We start from the raw sequence: 14,388 nt of genomic DNA, 5'->3' as shown, positions 1-14,388 counted from the left end.
CCTCATGTGACCACGATCATGTGACCAAAGTGGGCGGGGTTTGAAAAGCTGCGTTTGCGTTGTTTCCGGAAGTAGATCAAATTGATTTTCACACTGCATTTTATACGATCAAGAGAAAACAAGATATTTATTATTTCTAGAGTAATCAGTAATTAGAGGGTAGGCTTAGTTCAATGTAGAATATGTCAATAATGTCAAACAAACACTTTGTTTGAGACAAGCTTTATAGAGCTGATGCTATATTTTCTTAAAAAATGAACTCTGCAATTTACTGCAACTGAAAAGATTGTGTTTATGATTTGTAACTTTATGAGACAGATATGGCCGTTGGTCATGATGTGTTAGTTGTGTTGCTGGCGGTAATATGCTGTGTTGGAGAGTGCAAGAAGAGGAATGTTCTTCTGATTATCGGTAAGACTCACTGTTTGCTTTGGGTTAAATTAACTTCAGTTGCTTTCATCAAAGATCCGTGTTGTCACTGCGTGTCACTTATCAATGAGTTCGATCAGATGTATTTGTGAGTTTTTGACATCAGTTCTTCTACTTAGCTACTAGGTCAACACACTTCATCTCTCCCCCCTTCACTCTCTCTCCACTCCCCCACTCCCTTCCCCCCTCGCTCTCTCAGCGGACGACGCAGGCTTCGAGACGTCGGTCTATAATAACACCGTGGTCCGTACGCCTCACCTAGCCGCCCTGGGTCGACGCAGCCTGGTGTTCCAGAATGCCTTCACCTCCGTTAGTAGCTGTTCTCCCAGCCGATCCACCATACTGACAGGCCTGCCGCAGGTAGGTGTGTTTGTGTGTGTATAGAGAGAGAAAGTAAGAGCGGGAGAGAGAGGAAAAAGTGTGTGGTGTGTGTTCACCTCCTCCTTATGGGTCCTGGTCAAAAGTAGTGTACTAAATAACAGGGTGCCCTTTGGTACACACTCCTACCTTTTCTTCATGATGCATACAGCAACATAAAGTGGGTACATCCCAGATGGAACACTATACCTTATACAGTACACTACTTTTGACCAGAGCCATATAGGGAATAGGTTGCCTTCCAGGGCAGGTCTAATATTCATCTATTTTGTTTTCCCGTGTTCTTCTGTCCTCAGCATCAGAATGGTATGTACGGCCTGCACCAGGGAGTCCATCACTTCAACTCGTTTGACGGAGTACAAAGCCTACCTCTACTGCTGGGCCAAGCTAACATACGCACAGGTAGGTAACACACATTCACCCTACACACTCATCATCACACGAACACACCCACACTTAGCATTGACAAGACCTTACACACACACACACACACACACACACTCATCATCACACGTACGCACACACATTCATGACACGTGCGTGCGTACATGTGTGTTTTGATGGAGTGTACCAGAGTACCAGTTTCCCTATTCCTCCTCCATACAGGGATCATTGGGAAGAAACACGTAGGCCCTGGCCCTGTCTATCCCTTTGACTTCGCCTACACAGAGGAAAACAACTCTGTACTTCAGGTAGAATTATTAAAGCATATTTTATTATTAAAGCATTATTGTTTGTTTAGCGTTATTATGCCATTTTAGGATCTTATTCTTTTATGACAATCTATGATTGTAAATTGGTGTATAATTAATAAACAGTTAATCAGCTCAACCAGTAAATTGTACTACTACTACTACTATTATTACTACTACTACTACTGCAACTGCTACTACTACTACTACTATTACTACTACTACTACTGCTACTACTATTACTACTATTACTATTACTACTACTACTCCTGCTACTACTAGGTGGGTCGGAATATCACCCGGATCAAACTACTGGTCAGGAAGTTCTTCCAGACCCAGAGAAAGGAAGAGGAAGAGAGACCGTTCTTCTTGTATGTAGCGTTCCATGACACCCACCGCTGTGGACATTCCCAGCCGCAATACGGGGCGTTCTGTGAGAAGTTTGGGAACGGCCAGAGTGGAATGGGGAGGATTCCAGATTGGAAGCCAGAATACTACACCCCAGACCAAGTCAAGGTAAGGATTTGGTGCTGCTTCTGTTCTACTCTAATCTATTCTAAGACAGTATATCACTTTCCACCTGCTATTTGAGAGTACTATCATTAATTATTTAATTGAATATAATATCATATGTAATATAACACTTACCCAGGTGCCCCACTTCGTCCCAGACACCCCTGTAGCGAGAGCTGATTTGGCTGCCCAGTACACTACAGTTAGCAGACTGGACCAGGGTAAGAGGAGGGAGAACACACACACCGACATGAATAGAGAGAGGAACACACACACACCGACATGAACAGAGAGAGGAACAAACACACACACCGACACACACATGCATGCAAGAACACGCACAGACGTGTATATTTAAAATCTATTTATTACATAGCTAATACATGACAAGTAAACTTCTCCGCTGTAGGTATTAGTCTGGTTCTACACCATTAATCCATCCATGGCCGTGTCCGAATACCCACAGCAGCGTACTACATACGTAAACTGCATTCTCATTTGGCCGTTTGATCCAGTAGAATTCACTCGTCTTTTCCCGACTCACGTGTTTGACAACAGCTGATAATCAGATAAATTGACACACTGTACCAAAATGCACCAATGCAATCGCTCATCACATGACCCATTCAGAGTTCTGGTTTCTACATTTCACAAACTATACTGAACAAAAATATAAACGCAACATGCAACAATTTGAAATATTTACAGTTACAGTTACAGTTCATATAAGGCCCTAATCTATGGATTTCACATGACTGGGAATACAGATACGCATCTGTTGGTCACATTACCTTAAAAAAATGGGCCTCAGGATCTCGTCACGTTATTTCTGTGCATTCAAATTGCCATCGATAAAATGCAATTGTGTTCGTTGTCCGTAGCTTATCCCTGCCCATACCATAACCCCCACGCCACCATGGGGCACTCTGTTCACAACGTATCCTCTACTGTCTTCCATAGGTATTGGTCTGGTGCTGGCTGAGTTGAGGGAGGCTGGTTATGAGAATGACACCTTGGTGATCTACAGCTCTGATAACGGTATCCCTTTCCCCAACGGACGCACCAACCTGTACGGATCAGGCACCGCAGAACCCATGTTGGTGTCATCACCTGAACACAGGGAGAGATGGGGAGGAACCAGCCAGGCCTATGTCAGCCTACTGGGTGAGAGGGAGGGAGAGAGGGAGAGAGGGAGGGAGGGAGGGACCAGCCAGGCCTACGTCAGCCTACTGGGTGAGAGGGAGGGAGAGAGGGGGAGCAGGAGGGAGGGACCAGCCAGGCCTACGTCAGTCTACTGGGTTGGAGGGAGGGAGGGAGGGAGGGACGGACGGAACAGCCAGGCCTGCGTCAGCCTACTAGGTGAGAGGGAAGGAACCTACCTATTTTGGTGTCAGCTTCTGAACACAGAGAAAGATGGGGGCAGAGCAGCCAGGCCTACGTCAGGTTGAGAGAATGATGGTTGGAGGGAGGGAGAGAGAATGATGGTTGGAGGGAAGGAGAGAGAATGATGGTTGGAGGGAGGGAGAGAGAATGATGGTTGGAGGGAAGGAGAGAGAATGATGGTTGGAGGGAGAGAGAGAGAATGATGGTTGGAGGGAAGGAGAGAGAATGATGGTTGGAGGGAGAGAGAGAGGAAAAGGTAGGAGGGAAGAAGGCATTGGTGGATTGACCGATAATATCTGGGGAGAATTAATTAATGGATGTGTGGATGTATTTCTTGATGCACGTGTGTAATACCACTGTTTTACCCTTGGGGGGAGACATAACTACCCTTCTACAGTATATGTTAGGGAGATCACCTCAAGGATAGGAGGAAGGAAGGATTTTAAAAGTAATTTAACCACTGTGTTTAAATCTCAATTTGCCTTTCCACGATTCCTCACATCCTCTCTCTCCTCGCGTCTTTCTCAAAGCCCATTGGTGGAGAAGGTCAGAGGGGGAAAACTTTGGATGTTCTCCTCCAATGTGCTTTATAACTTCTTGCCACTAGGTGGGTGCCATTTCGACATAGCACAAAATTGTACCCAATTTAAACGGCCTCGTACTCAATTCTTGCTCGTACAATATGCATATTATTCTTACTATTGGATAGAAAACACTCTCTAGTTTCTAAAACCGTTTGAATTATGTCTGTGGGTGAAACAGAACTCTCTCTGCAGCGAAATCCATGACAGGAACTGCGAAGGTCTGAAAACTAGGCTCTGCTCTCAGATCAGTTTAAAGCTCTGTATGTATCCTATGGGTCGACATGAACTGCACCCGCCTTCCCTGGATGTCAGTAACCAATGAGAAGTGGAATGGACTTTCTGCGTAGTTCCCAGAGTTTATAAAAGTCCAAGGAGCGAGAGGACCTCTCTTTTCAACGCTCGCCATTACGCAAAGCAAGACCTCAGGATGGCATTTTGAAATGCTCAGTTATCGACCTTAGATATATCCGTCTGTAATTTAATTCGTTATAGGTGTTAGAAACATCATAACGAAGTTATTTTAAACCGAGTTATATCAGTTTATGCGAGTATATTGCTTTTTCGGAATTTCCTTAGTATTGAGTATAAAGATTTGGGCATGCTGTGGCCTCATAGCTACTTGATAGATGCTACTTCCGAATTTGAACACGACGTTTTACAACCAAGCAACAATTCTTTTGGACAAAGGACCACTTCGCCAAGATTCTGATGGAAGCTCGTCCAAAAGTAAGAGCTATTTATGATGTTATTCCGTATTTATGTGGAAAAATGTAAACGTATTTGTCCGCCATTGTTGCGGCACTAGTCTGGCTGTAACGCACACTGTATGTCTAATAACGTTAATTTTAAAAATCTAACTCAGCGATTGCATTAAGAACTAATTTGTCTTTCAATTGCTGTCCAACCTGTATTTTTTTTGTCAAGTTTATGAATAGCTTTCGATAAGAATAGGTGCCTTTCCAAGATGGAGCAGGACAGATTGCTTGATTTTTTGCCCACTAATCACATTGTGTAACCACGAATTGTGCGGCTAAATATGCACATTTTCGAACCAACTCTATATGAATTGTGTAATATGATGTTACAGGACTGTCATCTGAAGAATTCTGAGAAGGTTAGTGAAAAAATTAATAGCGTTTGGTGGTTTATAACGTTATTGCTATTTTTGCCTTGAATCAATGCTGCCGTGTGACTGACTATTGTAGTAAGCTAAGATAACGCTATATTGTGTTTTCGCTGTAAAACACTTAGAAAATCTGAAATATTGGCTATATTCACAAGATCTGTGTCTTTCATCTGCTGTACGCTGTGTATTTTTAAGAAATGTTTTATGATGAGTAATTAGCTAATACACGATGGTCTCTGTAGTTATTCTAGTCATTTTAGTGAGAGTTGTGATGGGGGCTGCAATTGTAAACTATGATTTATACCTGAAATATGCAAATTTTTCTAACAAAACCTATGCTATACAATAAATATGTTATCAGACTGTCATCTGATGAAGTTGTTTCTTGGTTAGTGGCTATTTATATCTTTATTTGGTCGAATTTGTGATAGCTACTGATGCAGTAAGAAAATGGTGGAGTAAGAAAAGTGTTGTCTTTTGCTAACGTGGTTAGCTAATAGATTTACATATTGTGTCTTCCCTGTAAAACATTTTAAAAATCAGAGAGGATGGCTTGAATCACAAGATCTGTATCTTTCATTTGGTGTCTTGGACTTGTGATTTCATGAACATTTTATTTTATGATATCCCTGTAACTTTAGGCTAGGCTATGCTAGTCAGCTTTTGTGATGGGGGGGATCCCGGATCCGGGTTTGTGAGGCGTTATTAAGGAGGCAAGGATATTGGATGTGATGAGTCACAGGAAGACAAATTGTGATAGAACCTAACCATCGCTTTCCCTCCCTCCAGACATCACCCCCACCTTACTGGACTGGTTCTCCATCCCGTACCCCTCATACTGCCTCCCGGGCACCTCTACCACCCCTGTCAGCCTCACAGGCCGGTCCCTCCTCCCTGCCCTCATCGCTGAACCCTCACCCGCCGCCTGGCACACCGTCTACGCCAGGTAAAACCCTCACCCGCCGCCTGGCACACCGTCTACACCAGGTAAAACCCTCACCCGCCGCCTGGCACACCGTCTACGCCAGGTAAAACCCTCACCCTCCGCCTGGCACACCGTCTACGCCAGGTAAAACCCTCACCCTCCGCCTGGCACACTGTCTATGCCAGGTAAAACCCTCACTTGACGCCTGGCACACCGTCTACTCCAGGTAAAACCCTCACCTGCCGCCTGGCACACCGTCTACGCCAGGTAAAACCCTCACCCTCCGCCTGGCACAACGTCTACACCAGGTAAAACCCTCACCCGCCGCCTGACAGACCGTCTACGCCAGGTAAAACCCTCACCCTCCGCCTGGCACACCGTCTACGCCAGGTAAAACCCTCACCCTCCGCCTGGCACACCGTCTACGCCAGGTAAAACCCTCACCCTCCGCCTGGCACACTGTCTATGCCAGGTAAAACCCTCACCCTCCGCCTGGCACACCGTCTACGCCAGGTAAAACCCTCACCCGCCGCCTGGCACACCGTCTACGCCAGGTAAAACCCTCACCCGCCGCCTGGCACACCGTCTACGCCAGGTAAAACCCCCACTTGACGCCTGGCACACCGTCTACGCCAGGTAAAACCCTCACCCTCCGCCTGGCACACCGTCTACGCCAGGTACAAAGGAAGGAAGGCACGTGTGTTAGATGTTGGTGTTATAACCAGTAAACGACTGAGACTATATATAGGGTGGTTTCCCAGACACTGATTACACCTACTGTAGTCCTGCACTTAACAGCATGTTCCATGCAGATTCTCCATTGAGAATGATTTTTAGTTCAGGACTAGTTAGAATCTGTGTCCGGGAAACTGGCCCATAGTGTGACTTTCTTTATTTGTGTGTATTAGGTAACACTTTACATTACAGGGTCCTTATTACTGTTTAATTATTATTTCAGTCTAATAAGTATTGTAATTACTCATTACTACACTGTACTTTGGATTATTGCTTTATTTATGTCTTCTTTGTTCTTCCACACTGTCTATGGCAGCCAGTCCCTCCATGAGGTGACCATGTACTACCCTATCCGCTCCATCCACCAGGGGGCGCACCGCCTGCTCCACAACCTCCACTACCGCATGCCCTTCCCCATAGACCAGGACTTCTACGTCTCTCCCACCTTCCAGGACCTGTTGAATAACACCCTGGCCGGACGGCCCACAGGTTGGTTCAAGACCCTGCAACAATACTACTACAGGTACTGGTATAATACTATTATATACACTATTATACTATATTATATAGTATTATATTATACTATATATCTGAATAACACCCTGGCCGGGCGGCCCACAGGCTGGTTCAAGACCCTGCAACAATACTACTACAGGTACTGGTATAATACTATTATATACACTATTATACTATATTATATAGTATTATATATCTGAATAACGCCCTGGCCGGGCGGCCCACAGGTTGGTTCAAGACCCTGCAACAATACTACTACAGGTACTGGTATAATACTATTATATACACTATTATACTATATTATATAGTATTATATTATACTATATATCTGAATAACACCCTGGCCGGGCGGCCCACAGGCTGGTTCAAGACCCTGCAACAATACTACTACAGGTACTGGTATAATACTATTATATACACTATTATACTATATTATATAGTATTATATTATACTATATATCTGAATAACACCCTGGCCGGGCGGCCCACAGGCTGGTTCAAGACCCTGCAACAATACTACTACAGGTACTGGTATAATACTATTATATACACTATTATACTATATTATATAGTATTATATTATACTATATATCTGAATAACACCCTGGCCGGGCGGCCCACAGGCTGGTTCAAGACCCTGCAACAATACTACTACAGGTACTGGTATAATACTATTATATACACTATTATACTATATTATATAGTATTATATATCTGAATAACGCCCTGGCCGGGCGGCCCACAGGTTGGTTCAAGACCCTGCAACAATACTACTACAGGTACTGGTATAATACTATTATATACACTATTATACTATATTATATAGTATTATATTATACTATATATCTGAATAACACCCTGGCCGGGCGGCCCACAGGCTGGTTCAAGACCCTGCAACAATACTACTACAGGTACTGGTATAATACTATTATATACACTATTATACTATATTATATAGTATTATATTATACTATATATCTGAATAACACCCTGGCCGGGCGGCCCACAGGCTGGTTCAAGACCCTGCAACAATACTACTACAGGTACTGGTATAATACTATTATATACACTATTATACTATATTATATAGTATTATATTATACTATATATCTGAATAACACCCTGGCCGGGCGGCCCACAGGCTGGTTCAAGACCCTGCAACAATACTACTACAGGTGTGTGGTCCCGTGTGGCTCAGTTAGTAGAGCATGGCGCTTGCAACGCCAGGGTTGTGGGTTCCATTCCCACGGGGGGACCAGGGTTCAATTCCCACGGGGGAACCAGGATGAATATGTATTAACTTTCCAATTTGTAAGTCGCTCTGGATAAGAGCGTCTGCTAAATGACTTAAATGTAAATGTAAATGTAGGTACTGGTATAATACTATTATACTATATTATATAGTATTATATTATACTATATTATATATCTGTATAACACCCTGGCCGGGCGGCCCACAGGCTGGTTCAAGACCCTGCAACAATACTACTACAGGTACTGTTATAATACTATTATACACTATATTATACATTATTATACTATATTATATACTATTATATTACACACTATTATACTATATTATGTATCTGAACAACACCCTGGCCAGGCTGCCCACAAACTGGTTCAAGATTCTGCAACAATACTACAGGTACTTTTTGAAGGAGATCCCTTTATGTATCTGAGTTTTGAGAGGACAGATGTAATTACAGATAGGGAGATAGACATAGAGAGGGGTGTAGAAATCCCAGAGAACCCCCGGCGCTGCGGTGGCGTTTGTGGTTCGGAGTCAGGAGCTTAGACCGATACACCAAACACTATTATACTAGACAATAAACCGGGTACTTTGGGTCCAGGATGCTGATTGGCTGAAACAACAATTCAGTTGTATGTACAGTGCATTCGGGAAAGTATTCAGACCCCTTCACTTTTTCCACATTTTGTTACGTTACTGCCTTATTCTAAAATTGATTAAATTGTTTTTTCTCTCATCAATCTACACACAATACCCCATGATGGTAAAGCAAAAACAGGTTTTTAGAAATGATTTGAATAAAAAACTGATATCACATTTACATAAGTATTCAGACCCTTTACTCATAAAGGCCTGATTGGTGGAGTGCTGCAGAGATGGTTGTCCTTCTGGAAGTTTCTCCCATCTCCACAGAGGAACTCTGGAGCTCTTTCAGAGTGACCATTAGGTTCTTGGTCACCTCCCTGACTTAGGCCCTTCTCCCCGATTGCTCAGTTTGGCCAGGCAGCCAGCTCTAGGAAGAGTCTTGGTGGTTCCAAACTTCTTTAATTTAAGAATGATGGAGGCCACTGTTTTCTTGGCGACATCAATGCTGCATAAATGTTTTGGTACCCTTTCCTAGATCTGTGCCTCGACATAATCCTGTCTCGAAGCTCTACGGACAATTCCTTCGACCTCATGGCTTGGTTTTTGCTATGACATGCACTGTGAACTGTGGGACCTTATATAGACAGATGTGTGCCTTTCCAAATCATGTCCAATCAATTGAATTTACCACAGGTGGACTCCAATCAGGTTGTAGAAACATCTCAAGGATGATCAATGGAAACAGAATGGACATGAGCTCAATTTTGAGTCTCATAGAAAAGGGTCTGAATAATTATGTAAATAATGTATCTGTTTTTTATTGGTAATAAATTTGCTAACATTTCTAAAAACCTGTTTTCACTTTGTCATTATGGGGTATTGTGTGTAGATTGAGGATTTTTCTTTATTTAATCCATTTCTATTTATGTTGGTAACCAGTTTATAATAGCAATAAGGCGCCTCAGGGGGGTTGTGGGATTTGTCAATAGACCACACACCTTTGGGCGTTTATAGTATTTGCTTAATTATTCTCTATTATGTAGCGGTACTACTGTTGTACTATCTTCATTACCATAGAAATTAAACTGTACAATATAAAAACTATACACTATAAAGCATCGGAGTCTATATACAATATAAAAGCTATACAATATAAATTAAAGGGTTCTATATCTATGATACTACTACCATAGATATATAATTGATAGAATGGGCTTGGAACCTCTAACCCTGGCAAAACATCTTTCTATGACTACTACAGGGACCGCTGGGAGCTGTTTGACTTGCGGTCGGACCCAGAGGAGACTGTGAACCTGGCTGGGGACCCGGCTCTCGCCCCGGTCCTGGAGAGCCTCAGGGACAGGTTAGTATTACTGTTCTATAGTATAGTATTCTATTGTATATCGATATTATGTAGGGTTGCAAAAATCCGGTAACTTTCCCAAAATTCCCAGGTTTTCCAGAAATCCGGGTTGGAAGATTCCCAAAATCAGAATGGAATAAGCAAGAAATATGGAATCCTTCAAACAGCATTTCAGGAAAACTTGGGGATTTCGAGAAAGCCAAACCATTTTCCCCTTGGGGGTATTTCTTATGTTATATCTTATGTTATTTGTTATGTTATTTATTTCCTAATGTTATGTTGCCAGGCTGCTGAAGTGGCAGTGGGACACTGGGGATCCGTGGGTCTGTGGACCAGACGCTGTGCTGGAGGACAAACTGGAACCACACTGTCGACCGCTCTACAACGGACTCTGACCGCAGCTAGACCACAACTAGACCACAACTGGACCGTGGTTGATCCACAATCAGTCATGTTTATTTTATAAAGCCCTTATAACATCAGCGGTAGTCACAATGTGCTTCCTAGTTAGCCGGCCTGAACCTCCACAGAGCAATCAGTGCAGAAGAAGAATCACAGTGGCCAGGAACATCTACCAAGAAAGAAGGAATCTAGGAAGTAAGATGGAGAGGAATCCGGCTCCTACGATGGCCCATCCTTTTCTGGCTGTAACAGGTAGAGGTTAAGAGTACATGTGGCCATTAAGAGTACATGTGGCCATTAAGAGTACATGTGGCCATTAAGAGTACATGTGGCCATTAAGAGTACATGTGGCCATTAAGGGGGTACTTGGGGATTTTGTTCAGCCACAACTGTCTTTATGTTAATGCGAGTTATAACCCACGAGTTATGACTATAGGGGCAGGAGTTTTAACCAGAAACCACCTCGTGACCTGAACAGGAAGAACTATGGGCTATGATTATGATGACCATCTATGGCTGAAAAACAAATGTGGTATAGCTTCAGTGCAAATGTACTGGATTTCATACAATGTATGTTTTGTATGATTTCAGTTTAACATCTAGATGTTATTGAGATTTTATGTATTTTGTAAAATAAAGTATTTTCTTGCTTCTCCTGTTTATTCTTTATTTCATAATAATGTCATCTGTATTTAAGTTCTTAAAAGCTGATTAGTTATATGAACTAGTTGGCGCATCACAGTTTAAAGTCTCTTTGTTATCAAACTTATATTTGGGGATGTGATGAACGGAACTGTAAGAAGGAAACAGAAATGTTCTGTTTTAATTTACAGACCTTTTTATTCCAAGCAGCTGGCTTGTGTAAATGATTTCTGATGATGAAAACGCATGTGTGATAGGCTACGTAGGCCTAACAGTAAACTGAAAACCTATTTTATAGCCCTAGAGGAAAGCTAGGCTTGTTTCTAGGGCATATTATATCAGCCTGTTGCATGTGGATCACACAACAAGTCGGCTACCTTCAGATCCGGCTGAATCACAAGAACCACAGACAATTTGATTAATCGATTCGTTTTAAATCATAGACTGCTCAGTTCCATTAGCGTTATTTGGTCAGATTATTGATGATCAGCTCTCCGATATTGGAGATGGCCTTTGATCAGCACTTTTAAGTTAACTTTTTTTAAATCTAGGTTAATGGAGCCTATGAGTAATTATTATTTTCCCATTTGGTCATGTATGGACGACAAGGTGGTATTTGGTATTTTATTAGGATCCCGATTAGCTGTTGCGATAGCTTCAGCTGCTCTTCCTGGGGTCCACACAAAACATGACATAATACAGAACAGTAATAGACAACAGCTCAAGGACAGAACTACATCAATGAAAAAAGGCACATGTATCCTACATATCAGGACATACACCCAAACTATCAAATAGGGGAGAGGCGTTGTGCCTCGAGGCGTTGCTTTTCTGGTTTTTTGAAACCAGGTTTGCTGTTCATTTCAGCAATAAGAGATGGGAGTTTCATTCAATAATGGCTCTATATAATACTGGACGCTTTCTTGAATTTGTTCTGGATTTGGGGACTGTAAAACAAAAGACCCCTGGTGACATGTCTAGTGTGTTAAGTGTGTGTAAATTGAGCCCTCTGATTACAATGAAGAGCAAGACGTGGCGCTCTGTTCTGGGCCAGCTGCAGCTTGACCACACGACTGTGCAGTAATCAAAAAAATACTAAACTACACTTGCTTTTTGGAGTGAGGTTTCATAAAAGCAGATCATTCTTTTTTACGGACAGACCTCTCCCCATCTTTACAACCATTGAATATTTATGTTTTGACCATGACAGTTTAGAATCTAAGGTAACACCAAGTTATTTAGTCGTCTCAACTTGTTCAGCAGCCACACCATTCATTGGTTATATAGGCTGTTATCTAAAAATGGGGATCTTATTTACACTGTTGTGGAGGTACGGAGTTATACCGAAGGATAAACTAACAAGCTAACTGAAAACGTGTGCTTTTTAGGATAGCGTATAATTTACGAGCACTTGAACACATTTCCTAATCCATTCAGTGGACTGTGTCTCTCTTTCTCTCCCAATTCTGTCAAGTTAAAGCATCTGAAGTTGGACCATTCATGACGAAATTCCAGTCATATGCAAATAAACATAATTTACTTTCTAGTTCTCAAGAAACAGATTATGAGGACCAGTGTGATGTCACTATGTCAACCTCCCCCTACCTCCCCAAACACAGGGGGAAAGAGAAAACGCATAAATCCGGATTGGATTGTTCATCTGCGTGCGTAAAGATGAATCATTCAATCCTTCTGATCCAATCGACAGGTCACGATCGTGCCGCGCGCCTATATAAACGGCCACAACATTCGAGAACACCCAACCAACGGAAGAACCGGCCAACAAGAACGTCAGTTGATATTAGTAACCTAGGCTACAGCTCACCGGAGAAGAAGATAAGAACAGAAGAACCAAAAACACCCCGACGACAACCGAACCAACCAACCGTCAAACCAACATTCCATCCAGCTGCGTAAAAAAGCGTCACGAGATGGAGAGGTCTGTTAGATTCGCCGTGGTGTGCGTCGGTATCTCCATGCTTATCTCGTGCCACCCTATCGAGGCGTGGTACAAGCAGTCCACCGGACCGAGCTACCACTCGGTCGGCCGAGCCTCGGGTCTGCTGTCCGGGATCCGGAGGTCCCCGTACATCCGGAGGTCCGAGTCAGAAGAAACGGTGATGGACAGCGGGGAGAATACCGGCACCGATTACAATTTGGTGACTGACGGTAACCGACAGACCCCCGTGCTCAAAAACATGGTAAGTGTGATTTGGGAGGAAACATCGTTGAATTAAAGTCTAAGGTAGATGGTACCCAAAGAGAGTAGGTTAGGCCCCATTAGGCCTATATGTGGTAAAATACAGTACAGTTATTCTTAGATTCTACCTGCACGCAAATGAATGAATGAAGTGAATTGATTGCCATTGCCAAATTTTGCCATTGTTATAGTGTATTTTTGAGGGGCAAAGTGCCTTAGTCACATTTAAAAGTTTAAACATCTTTTAAAGGTGAGATTATATCAATTGGAATCGACTAGGAAGTAGCGCGCCAGATATCAGACTACTGCGTAAAAGGCGCTGTCCTTTTAGCACCAGAGACGCGCAACTTGCCTACTGTCACAAAGAAATTAAAACGTTTTAGCAGTCTTTATGCCCGATTAAATACATTGTAGACTATAGGCTAGACCTAATTGAATAATAGCCTATAAATAGTAACCTGAACGTGACAAAAACAAAACTGAACTAAAACCAAACTGACAAGACAAAATGTCTTAGTCGGTCAATATTTCAATGTGACAATAAGTACAAATTATTTTCATTTCTTAAATTTGTATCCATTCGATTTTTCTACATTTCAGCACATTTCCACTAAACAGGCCTACTTTTATTTGCCACAAAATGACTGAACATCATTTAATTAA

At 42.6% G+C, this 14,388-nt stretch overlaps 2 protein-coding genes across 3 annotated transcripts; both read left to right on the top strand.

The window, feature by feature from the left end:
* Positions 1–62: 62 nt before the first annotated feature.
* Positions 63–11,536, top strand: LOC129849491 (N-sulphoglucosamine sulphohydrolase-like). 2 transcript variants are annotated; one of them, XM_055916320.1, is made up of 11 exons: positions 63–411; positions 629–789; positions 1,104–1,209; positions 1,414–1,499; positions 1,782–2,015; positions 2,152–2,233; positions 2,973–3,176; positions 5,895–6,051; positions 7,082–7,288; positions 10,380–10,481; positions 10,768–11,536. In XM_055916320.1, exons 1-11 carry the CDS (start codon positions 321–323, stop codon positions 10,874–10,876), a joined length of 1,539 nt encoding a protein of 512 aa, XP_055772295.1. In that variant the 5' UTR covers positions 63–320; the 3' UTR covers positions 10,877–11,536. The 2 variants fall into 2 exon arrangements, with proteins under 2 accessions (XP_055772295.1, XP_055772296.1); XM_055916321.1 differs by lacking the exon at positions 10,768–11,536 and adding an exon at positions 10,573–10,748.
* Positions 11,537–13,207: 1,671 nt separating this feature from the next.
* LOC129849493 (neuropeptide B-like) lies at positions 13,208–13,726 on the top strand (the record flags this gene model as incomplete). Its single annotated transcript, XM_055916324.1, has 1 exon — positions 13,208–13,726. A coding segment is annotated over exon 1 (270 nt), but the record flags the coding sequence as incomplete, so codon positions are not given.
* Positions 13,727–14,388: the final 662 nt, after the last annotated feature.

The sequence above is a fragment of the Salvelinus fontinalis genome, unplaced genomic scaffold, assembly GCF_029448725.1.
Source record: "Salvelinus fontinalis isolate EN_2023a unplaced genomic scaffold, ASM2944872v1 scaffold_1493, whole genome shotgun sequence".
In the NCBI taxonomy this organism is placed as follows: Eukaryota; Metazoa; Chordata; class Actinopteri; order Salmoniformes; family Salmonidae; genus Salvelinus; species Salvelinus fontinalis.
The sequence above is the reverse complement of the archived record's forward strand: the minus strand, read 5'-3'. Positions and strand labels throughout refer to the sequence as shown.

Bases quoted from the DNA above. Each gene is read 5' to 3' on its own strand.
- LOC129849491 (XM_055916320.1), top strand. From the start codon at position 321: ATGGCCGTTGGTCATGATGTGTTAGTTGTGTTGCTGGCGGTAATATGC. The intron at 412-628 runs GTAAGACTCACT...TCGCTCTCTCAG, and splicing joins GAATGTTCTTCTGATTATCG to CGGACGACGCAGGCTTCGAG. The intron at 2,016-2,151 runs GTAAGGATTTGG...ACACTTACCCAG, and splicing joins ACACCCCAGACCAAGTCAAG to GTGCCCCACTTCGTCCCAGA.